Source organism: Limulus polyphemus, unplaced genomic scaffold, assembly GCF_000517525.1.
Source record: "Limulus polyphemus unplaced genomic scaffold, Limulus_polyphemus-2.1.2 Scaffold768, whole genome shotgun sequence".
Taxonomy (NCBI): domain Eukaryota; kingdom Metazoa; phylum Arthropoda; class Merostomata; order Xiphosura; family Limulidae; genus Limulus; species Limulus polyphemus.
Window position 1 is genome coordinate 440,916 of NW_013666378.1, and position 11,002 is coordinate 451,917.

At 34.3% G+C, this 11,002-nt stretch overlaps 1 protein-coding gene across 1 annotated transcript in view; it reads right to left on the reverse strand.

Annotated features, from left to right (window-relative positions):
- Positions 1-11,002, reverse strand: part of LOC106460436 (nose resistant to fluoxetine protein 6-like) — a 19,629-nt gene that overhangs the window by 2,098 nt on the left and 6,529 nt on the right. The window contains exons 3-6 of the mRNA XM_013920131.2: positions 8,915-9,040; positions 8,145-8,265; positions 4,517-4,703; positions 2,481-2,623 (exon numbers count right to left, since the gene is read on the reverse strand). Of these exons, the coding sequence (XP_013775585.1) occupies positions 2,481-2,623; positions 4,517-4,703; positions 8,145-8,265; positions 8,915-9,040 (577 nt within the window). The remainder of the gene's footprint in view (positions 1-2,480; positions 2,624-4,516; positions 4,704-8,144; positions 8,266-8,914; positions 9,041-11,002) is intronic.

An 11,002-nucleotide genomic window follows, 5' to 3' on the forward strand; every position in this document is an offset into this window, starting at 1 on the left:
TTATCCACCTGGCCATGCCGGGCCACAACCGTGTAACTCACGTTTATTCTCAAGTTTTCGCGAGACAATGACTGAAAGCTTAAGCATGAAATTCCTGTTATATTTCAGTAACGATAAGCAGATAATCAAAGGAGGTCAGCGTTTCCATGAACAGGGTACCAGTTAAGGAAGGAATTAGAACGACGTAAAAAAAAGAAGAAAAAAATACTGCACGTTTAGTTAAATTAAATGCTAAAAAGGAAAACCAAATAGTGAAAAATAACGCGAAATATAGGACAATATCGTGTGATAAAGTAGAAACAGAAAGGTATGATTTACTAACATTCCAACTGTTTCGCTATTTTTTGTTTTGTTCCGACTATTAACTTGTTCTTGGCCCCCCAGTAGCACAGCGGTATGTCAGCGGATTTACAACACTAGAATCTAGGTTTCGATAGCCATGGTGGGCAGAGCACAGATAGCTCATTGTGTAGCTTTGTGCTTAATTACAAACAAACAAACAAACAAAATTTGTTCTTGACGGATGATAACCATCTTCATGCGATTTCCTGTTTAGCGCCTTATTTGTCCCCTTATAAACATTATGTCTGAGGAGTTATGATGCTCAAAATAGGGTTTCGATACCTGCACTGGCCAAAGTACTGATAGCATATTATGTAGCTTTGTGCTTTAACAACAAATAAACAATAATTTTATTTAAGCGAATGTGCAGATTGTTCAGCGTGCAGTTAATTCGTTCTCTAGACAATCTTCTGTTAACACAGTATACCCTTAATAATTTTCAAGTAAATTTTGTATTTAAATATGTGAACATTTAGTTATATACATATGTTTATTCACACGTATATCATTTCAAGTTAAAACATGTATGGGCAAAATTAGGAATTCTCATAATATTTATTATACAGAGGTTTAGTACGTTATATTAAAACGATTTTGAAGCCACACCATGTAGTTTACAGTTCCTATCGCCGGTCAGGTCATGCTTTATCTGCTGACCATACATTTTGTTAATACCCCTGCAGCGTAGTCTTTGTCTTAAGACTGTTATTTTCAAAACACATTCCTCCTTTCTGAGACTTTCTATAATCCATTTAGTATAAGGATGACAGTTTTCTAATGCTTATTTAAATATTCTGATTGCACATAAAACCATAGGAGTTAAGATCCAGCGACTTTACCATTATGTCTTCATATAGAAAAGCATGAATTCCTGCTTCATTTTTCAAGTTGCATAAGGTATGCAAAATTTGAATTGATATGTTGTAGAAGCGAGTGTGTAAATGTGATTTGTGTCCCTTTTCTAGGTAGAGATATTTCTTGACTATGGTGGCATTGTTGTCTGAGGCACATGGGCTGCTTTTGCTACTGATCACTGTGTCGTGGATTCTCAAATTTTACAAGACGGCATACTTTGCTTATCATGCCTGGGTTTCGACTTGTTGTGGGTATCTTTCTGGGTGGTCCTGGTGCACTAAGTTGATCCATATTTGTGTAGTTTCTAAAGTATAAGAGACATATTTCTCTTGGAAATTCTAAATATCCAATCTGAATACATCTTTATGATCTAAATGTATCAATACTTTGCATCGAAAAGGACTGTTACATAACCTTCCCAAAGCGATCTACTGGACGTCAAACAATGTCAAAATGTAGTCTTGATACATAGCATTCCACCCCGAGTTTAGACCGGCTGTGGTGGTGAAGTGATTTAATGATATGCACATTCAAAATAATTTTAATATAACATAATCAGTCCTGTACAAGTAAGTAAAGAAAAACTATACTGAGTCTCAAAAGGAAATGATCACGAAGTTCTGGTTACGTTAGAACACATGTTAAGAACCAGATTTTCTTAAGAAATATTGAAAAAAATTATTATATAGAGGTAAAATTTTCCTGTAACATAAAGCTCTGATATTTGAACGTAAGCCTATGCCATATTGATAATAATACACTTATAGAGTGATACAGACCTTTATGACAAATACTAATATACATTAAAATTTGCATAATAATACTTGCAAACAAATAATTAAAGGAATTACTCTGTTACATAAAACTTAAAACTTGTTTATTGTGGGATATACAGAGTACAATATCTAATGTTATTTTGTGGTATACAACCGTTGTAACCATGAAATAAAAAGATAGACTTGTAATGTTACTCTACCAAGTACAACTACTACTGTAACCATGGGTCAATAAGGTAGACTTGTTATGTCACTCTGCCTCTACAACTACTGTAACCATGGGTCAATAAGGTAGACTTGTTATGTCACTCTGCTTTTACAACTACTGACAGTAGTTGTAGAGGCAGAGTGACATAACAAGTCTATCTTATTGACCCATGGTTAATCAATGAGTTAATAAGGTAGATTTCCAGTGTTAATCTGCTTAATGGGTTAGATATAGAAAACACATAAAATATTAACTTGTTTGTTACGTGATCACCACACTGATATCCAAGAAACACTTACAGCACTATAATGACTTGCATAGATCCTGTCGTGGAGTGAAGCCATGTACAACCACTGTAACAATGGGTGAAGTAGGTAGACTTCCAATGTTACTCTACTCAATGGAATTAGGCACTTCCAAGAAAGAATTTTGTTGATGATACCTAAAATAAAAAAAAGAAGGTTACATGTTGGATGATATTCTGATACAGCATTTGTTTAACATTTTTATAAATGGCGTTGTAATATACATAGACTTTTATTTGAGACTAAATTAAAATAAGTATAAAAAAAGCAATAAAAAGGCAAAATAACACTGTTGACGAGTTTTTAATTAGCATACTATTTCTATTTATAATTAAGAAATTTCTAGTTGATTTGCTTAATCTAATTGATTACAGGTTTTCATTGTCTATTTTTGAATCAAAGATTCGCGCGTTTTCTTCCGTAAAAGGTTTTGTTTTATAAAGAGGGTGTTTTTAATACAACCATGTTAGTTTGGTTCTTTTTTAGTTTATGTATTAGCGAAAACCCCTGGTGGCTCAGTGGTAAGCTTTAACGCTCATAACGCTACAATTGGCGCACTCAGAACAGATGGTCCGTTCTGTAGCTTCGCCTGAAAACAAACAATAATGGTGAAAATTTTTTTAAAGTAACTATTTAATTACTTGATACTTCTAAAATGATTATGAGTTGAAATGATCTACTTGTATTTTATAAACAAAAGTTTTAAGTTATTTTCTTCAAAAAACTTCATAGATTATGTAAGATTTGTTTAATTTCTATTTAGTGTGGAAACCTCAGTAATAATATAAAAGTTGTAAGCTAACATATACAGCAGATATTGTAACCTATGTAGAACTGGAAGTTGTAAGTTAGTAGCTACAGCAGATATTGTAACCTATGTATAACTGGAAGTTGTAAGTTAGTAGCTACAGCAAATATTGTAACCTATGTATAACTGGAAGTTGTAAGTTAGTAGCTACAGCAGATATTGTAACCTATGTAGAACTGGAAGTTGTAAGTTAGTAGCTACGCAGATATTGAAACCTATGTATAACTGGAAGTTGTAAGTTAGTAGCTACCGCAGATATTGTAACCTATGTAGAACTGGAAGTTGTAAGTTAGTAGCTATCGCAGATATTGAAACCTATGTATAACTGGAAGTTGTAAGTTAGTAGCTACCGCAACTATTAGAACCTATGTATAACTGGAAGTTGTAAGTTAGAAGCTACTGCAACTATTAGAACCTATGTATAACTGGAAGTTGTAAGTTAGTAGCTACCGCAACTATTAGAACCTCTGAACAACGTGAACTATTGATATATATTTAAGGTAAAATAAGCTCTTTATGACATGTTGGAAAGCAAACTATTTATCAGTTCGAATTTTATTTTGTAATTTCGTTGACAAAAATGCATTAGATAAGTTAATGTTTACAATATATATAAAAAAATACGTTTTTTTGTGAACTATTTAACCCCTTCCGTGTCAGGCTTTTTCTTTGTTTTCTAGAAATGAGCTCGAAAAAGTCAAAACTGTTTATTTCGCTTTTTAATTGCCCATATTTATATATATTAATTAAACAAGAGTATTTATATGATCTGTTATTGTATTTCTGAACAAAATATACTCGATAAATAAACGTTAAATATATGGATTTGCGCGTGATATATATATCATGTCAATGAAATTACAGTGCATAGTAGGAACGATTTTCGCTAGTGTTTATGACACATGCTTCAGTATAAATCCGATGGACATCAGTGCAACAACATTTCCAATACCATCTAGCGAGCACTGATTGTAACATGTGATAACATGCGAATAAATTCGGGCAACATTTAAAAATACGGCGAGATATAATTGATTTGCTCGGGCAAGTATTTTTTGATAACGCTGAGGGAGCCAGAGTTATCTCGGGCAAATCACGGATTGGGTTAAGAAATATCACAGGTTTTTGTTTTTGTTATTATAACAACATTTGATATGTATTAGTTGAATAGTTAACGTTAACCAAAAGATGTAATTTATATTATGTTTGTCACTGGACCTACCTCCTTGTCCAGTAATGCAGACCATTGTTACCCAAGCAACACCTAACGTCCACACTATACGATGTGTTGCAGCATACAATATAACTACAGGTCGACTTTGTTCAGCTCCATTATTCCAAGGGTAAACTCCATACACAACTGCCATATTGAAACCAAATGCCAGCGGCCATCCTAATACCTTGATATTCTTTGTCAAAACAACATATGTATATATATATATATGGTAACAAACATAAGAATAAAGATATAAATACCTAATAATTTAATGTATTTTTTAAATTTTTGTGTGTTAATATGTTTGGATAGATGCATCACCAGTATGAAGAGACGTCCATCTGTCAAACACGCTGGGGATGTTATCAGATTTTTTTAAAAATGTGATTTACCAAACTTTTAGATCCTACGTGTCTTCTCAGCCCCCCCCCTACCTTATCCCACCTGTTACTCAGCGTCAAGTCGTAGGGTTTCTAATGTTAAAATCGGGTTTCCTACCCGCGGTGTGCAGAGCATAGATAACTTATTGTGTAGCTTTGCGCTTAACAACAAATAAACGTGTTTTGTACAACTAATGCTTGCCAGTGGCTCGGCGACACGTCTGTTGGCTTATAAAGCTCAAAATCAGATTTCGATACCTCCAGTGGGCAAAGCACAGATAATCTATTGGGTATATTTTTTTCTTAACAAAATAACAATGTACAACTAAGTTGAAATAAACTATTTTCTTATAACTGAGTGTATAAACTATTTGTTCATGTATTTTTACATTCGTTAATGGGTAAGAATTAAATGGGCTAAGCTTTAATTATGAACTATTTGTTCATGTATTTTCACATTCGTTAATGGGTAATAATTAAGTGTGCCAAGCGTTAATTATGAACTATTTAGCACATTTAATTCTTACCCATTAACGAGTGGGAAAATACATGAACAAATAGTTCATAATTAACGCTTGGCACACTTAATTATTACCCATTAACGAGTGTGAAAATACATGAACAAATAGTTCATAATTAACGCTTGGCACGCTTAATTATTACCCATTAACGAGTGTGAAAATACATGAACAAGCTTTAATTATGAACTATTTATTGATGTATTTTCACACTCGTTAATGGGTAATAATTAAGTGTGCTAAGCTTTAATTATACTTAATAACCAATTATCTGTTCCCTTCTGAAATGAACAGATGCTCTACAGCAGTGTAAATGATTTTAATCTGTGCCTGGTTTGTAGACCATCGTAGACAACTTAAAACTGGTCACGTATGGTATAAAGACGACTGATACCGACATTCATTATCAAATAATTAGCTTCAACAAACATTACTTAATTTAAAGAAGAATTATTCTGAGCTTGTAAGTTTTTCCAAGAATGATTCTACATTTGGAGTATAAAAATTCTAACTGAATGATTAAAAGAAATTCAACTTACGAAAAAAATAATTCTAAAGTCAGAATTTATTAAACGAGATGTGAAATCTATGACGAATAATATTGACAGAAACTGTTAATTTAATAATCCTTTGATAAATATCCACTAAAAAAAAAGGATTATTCGAGAGAACGGTCGTTTCTTATTGATTGTTGCAAAATCATGAAAAGTTGATAAAAATTACATAAATTTCATAATATCATGTTGAATGGCACAGCGGTATGTCTGCGAACTTACAACGCTAGAATCCGGGTTTCGATACCCGTGGTGGGTAGAACACAGATAGCCCATTGTATAGGTTTGTGCTTAATTACAATTACAAACAATGAATGACACTAGGTACAAAGTCGCGACATATATGAGTAATATCTGAAGGTCTGGTTTTGTTATTTCGAATATTTGTGTTATGAAATAGTTATATTAACTTGAGTTATGGACGCATGTAGTCTTAATATAACTATTTCATTACAGGTTTTCAAAGTATTAACGCTATTGCCCCGATTGTTTTGATCTTAAAAGTAGCTTTTATCTAGAACGGGTCAATGGTCAAAGATGTAGATTTGCCAGTTCTTAGTATTTTTAATTATTCTTTCAAGTTAATGCCTGAAGGTTTTTGTTTTATTGTTGCTGGTATTGGTGCAAAGCTACACTAAGGCTATGTGTTGTTCTAAGGTAAATTGATTTCAGCGCAAATATTAAATAGGCATGCTTAATAGCTCCCTGGTGGACCAATCTGAATTTAAAAACTGATGAGTTTTAAGGTGCACGAAAAATAAACAGAATGGATAAATTTGATTAAAAGTGAAAACAATATTTTTTTTTGGGGTCCAACAGCAACAAAAAGATAAAAATACTTGCGTACTTGCGTAGAAAAAGTGCACAATAGCCCTATTTTAATTGACAGTTTTTTTCTTCTCTTCAACACAAGCACGATGATGACCATGTATAACTTTGTAAAGTTAAGACTCTGTATTGATGAAGAAACCTTAGTTCCTTTGTTGTTGTTGTTTTTTGACAGCTTCACCATATGATTAGTCAATGTATTATAAAGATAATTGGCTGTAACATACAATATCATCCACTCGGCCAGTCATGGACGTTTCAGTAGTTGACGTTTTCAACACTGACGTACCGCAACATGCCCGAGGGCAGATTGGATTTTATCTGCTATAGAGAACACAAGACACAAAGCAAATCTCAAAGGTTTTCTGGACCACGTGCTTGTATCAAAGGCGCACAGGAACTAATTAAACCAAAAAATATTAAAAAAATCCTACATTGATAAAAGCAGATAGAAAACATAAGATGTGTCTTCATATAACAGATATATGCAATAGCTATCCATAATTTTGAACTGATACCCCAGAAAGAAGACAGCTAGTAAAAAATTACACAATAACAACTCTTGAACATCATTCTTATAACACACCCATGACCCCAAAGTGCAGAACGTGAATTTTGCGCAACAAGACTGTCTGTGTGTTTGTTTTTCGTTTTTCGCGCAAAGCTACACGAGGGCTATCTGCGTTAACCATCCCTAATATAGCAGCGTAAGACTAGAGGGAAGGCAGCTAGTCATCACCACCTTGGGCTACTCTTTTACCAACGAATAGTGGGATTGACCGTCACATTATAACGCCCCCACGGGCATGTTTGGTGTGACGGGGATTCGAACCCGCGACCCGCAGATTGCGAATTGAGCGCAATAAGACGTGAACTTGAAACTCCCGACTTACGGTCTTGCATGCTAAATACTTAGCCACGCCCGGTCCACGTCTGGGGAAAATGTTGTTTTTTGAGGGAGGAGAGAGTTACATGTTTTATCCAGTGATAAATTTTCATATGGATTAAATTGAATGATATTATAAAATCAAAATAAGTCTGGAAGTGAGTTTTATGCGTTGTTTGATAAGTAGGCCTGGCGTGGCTTGGTGATGAGTGTGCTAAGCTCGCAATCTGTGATTCTCGAGTTAGAAACCCGTTATAGAACAGACTTTTCACTTCAGACGTGGTAGCGTTATGATGGGACGACCAACCCCATTATTCGTTGGTAAAGAGTAACTCGAGAGTTGACGATGGGCGTTATTAACTAGTTACCTTCCCTCTAGTTTGTCACTACAAACAAACAAACAATCTGATAATAATTTTACATGTTTTATTTTTAAACAAAGAAAATACTTGAGACTTGATAACTTACCTTTGTAAACTTGAGCTGTGGATTTTTCCAGTAAACGTACCCAAGGAGTAGGCCAATAGCAAATGGTCCAAGATGTGTGTACGGTAGAAAATATAGCTTCTGGGCGAATTCTGCTTGTTGACTATATCACGGAATAGAGATTAAATTACGGTCATTACTCATCCTGTCTATCTATTTATCTATCTATCTGTCTATGTCTGTTTATATTACTATCTATCAGTCTGTTTATCTATCTATCTATCTGTCTGTCTGTTTATCTATCTATCTGTCTATCTGTTTATCTATCTATTTGTCTGGGTCTGTTTATATTACTATCTGTCTGTCTGTTTATCTCTCTATCTGTCTGTGTCTGTTTATCTTACTATCTGTCTGTATGTTTATCTACATATCTATCTGTCTATCTGTTTATTTATATATCTATCTATCTATCTGTTTATCTGTTTATCTATATATCTATCTATCTATCTCTCTATTTGTCTATCTATCTGTCTGTTTATATATCTATCTGTCTGTTTATATATCTATTTGTCTGTCTAACTATCTATCTCTTTATCTGTCTGTTTATCTATCTGTCTGTTTATCTATCTATTTGTCTGTCTATCTATCTATCTGTCTGTTTATCTATCTATTTGTCTGTCTATCTATCTATCTACCTATGAGATTGTGTGCATTTTTTTTATGCAACTTCTAATATGTCTTTACGCAATTACCTGCTGTTTAATAAAATTTTTATAATTAATTTCTATTTATTTTAACAAAACGTACATCACCTCAGATCAGGATTTATTAACAACTGGACTGGAGGAAAGTCTTTGTAGTGGGTGACCAGAGCTATGGATATTACAGATGCTAGTATAAAGGCGATATTTACGCAAATACCAGTAATAGTTTTGTTTCTGAAAAAAAAAAGTTAAATAAAATTGTATCACAAATTGGGATCTTAAAAAGTAAAATGGAATTCAGTAAAACTAGCAGAATTATTTAATGGACACTATTTTTCCTTATAAATATTTTTGTGCCATTTAAGTTGTTTTTTTGGACAGAACCACAGTGCGAAAAAAACAACACAAAAAAAGTTATATATTAATTTTGGTTTAAACTCGCACGTAAACAGTTGCGCTTAACAAATCAGTTTTGTATTACCAAATAATTTTCAAACTTAAATGGAACCAGAACAAATAATGACATCATACCAAGAGCTGACATCAAATAATACCGACAGCCATATAGTTTTAACTTATTTTCTACTTCGTTAATTCAGGCATTTTTTATTTCTCTAGACTGCTAAAACATAACATAGACGTTATAGAATAATACATACTATGCCAGGTATTAAGAAGCTCAGTTAATTTCTAATTGGCCACAGGCCCTGGCATGGCCAGGTGGTTAGTGTACTCGACTCGCAATCTGAGGGTCGCGAGTTCGAATCCCCGTCCCACCAAACATGCTCGTCCTTTCATTCGTGGGGGCGTTATAATGTGACGTTTAATTCCACTATTCATTGGTAAAAGAGTACCCTAAGAGTTGGCGGTGGGTGGTGTTGAATAGCTGCTTTCTCTCTAATCTATCACTTTAAAATTTGGGACGGCTGCGCAGATAGTTCTGGATTAGCTTTACGCGAAATTCAATAAACAAACAAACAATCAGGCCTATCACTGAAATGCAATCTTTTTGCATAATCTTAGCGAGATTTAACATTTCTTGAAAAACTAATACGAAATACATTTTAATTATTTGTGCGTTTTTTAATTTCGCGCAAAGCTACACGAGGGCCATATGATCTAACCGTCCCTAATTTAGTAGTGTAAGACTAGAGGGAAGACAGCTAGTCATCATCACCCACCGCCAACTCTTGAGCTACTCTTTTATCAACGAACTGGGATTGGCCGTCACATTATAACGCCCTCACGGTTGAAAGGGCGAGCATGTTTGGTGTGACAGGATTCGAACCAGCGACCCTCAGATTGCGAGTCGAGCGCCCTAACCATCTGGCCATTGCGAGCCCATTTAAATGATAGCTGAAGATAGTAAAAATCTTTATAGAGATCTTTGCTACCTTTTACTTCTTAGACTGTTATCCAACAATAGTTCATTATTTTAAGTATGAATTGGAATAATAATAACAATCAATTTACTTTTCTCCGGATAGATTTTTTTATTATTACTCTAAATATCATTTAAGATAAAGTAAAGTCATCATGTTTAGAAAAAGATGAAAAACAGATATCACGATTAGAATTTTTAAAATACCTTAATATATAGGTAAAAAATCAATATTAAACGGAAACTCCACCTCAACCTATTAAAAACAGTGCGCCCCCTAGTGGCCAGCACAGTACAGATAGCCCATTGTGATTAATTACAAGCAAACAAAGAAACAAGCAAAAACGGTGCTGTCAAACAATTAAAATAACAATTTACACCGGTTTTGTTTCAGGCAGAAATATTTTAAATTACTTTGGATGTTTGGTTTGTTTGTTTTTGAATTTCGCGTAAAGCTACACGAGGGCTATCTGCGCTAGCCGTCCCTAATTTAGCAGTGTAAGACTAGAGGGAATGCAGCTAGTTTTCACCACCCACCGCCAACTCTTGGGCTACTCTTTTACCAACGAATAGTGGGATTGACCGTCACATAATAACGCCCCCACGGCTGAAAGGGCGAGCATGTTTGGTGGGACGGGGATTCGAACCTGCGACTCTCAGATTGCGAGTCGAGCGTCTTATCCACCTGGCCATGCTGGGCCCTGGATGTTTGGGGAGCATCGAGCAAGGGTATATATATTGTTTCATAGTTTTATTAAATAGTTAGACCACTGATTACGGAATGTTTATGCGCTTGTTTGTAATTAAGCACAAAG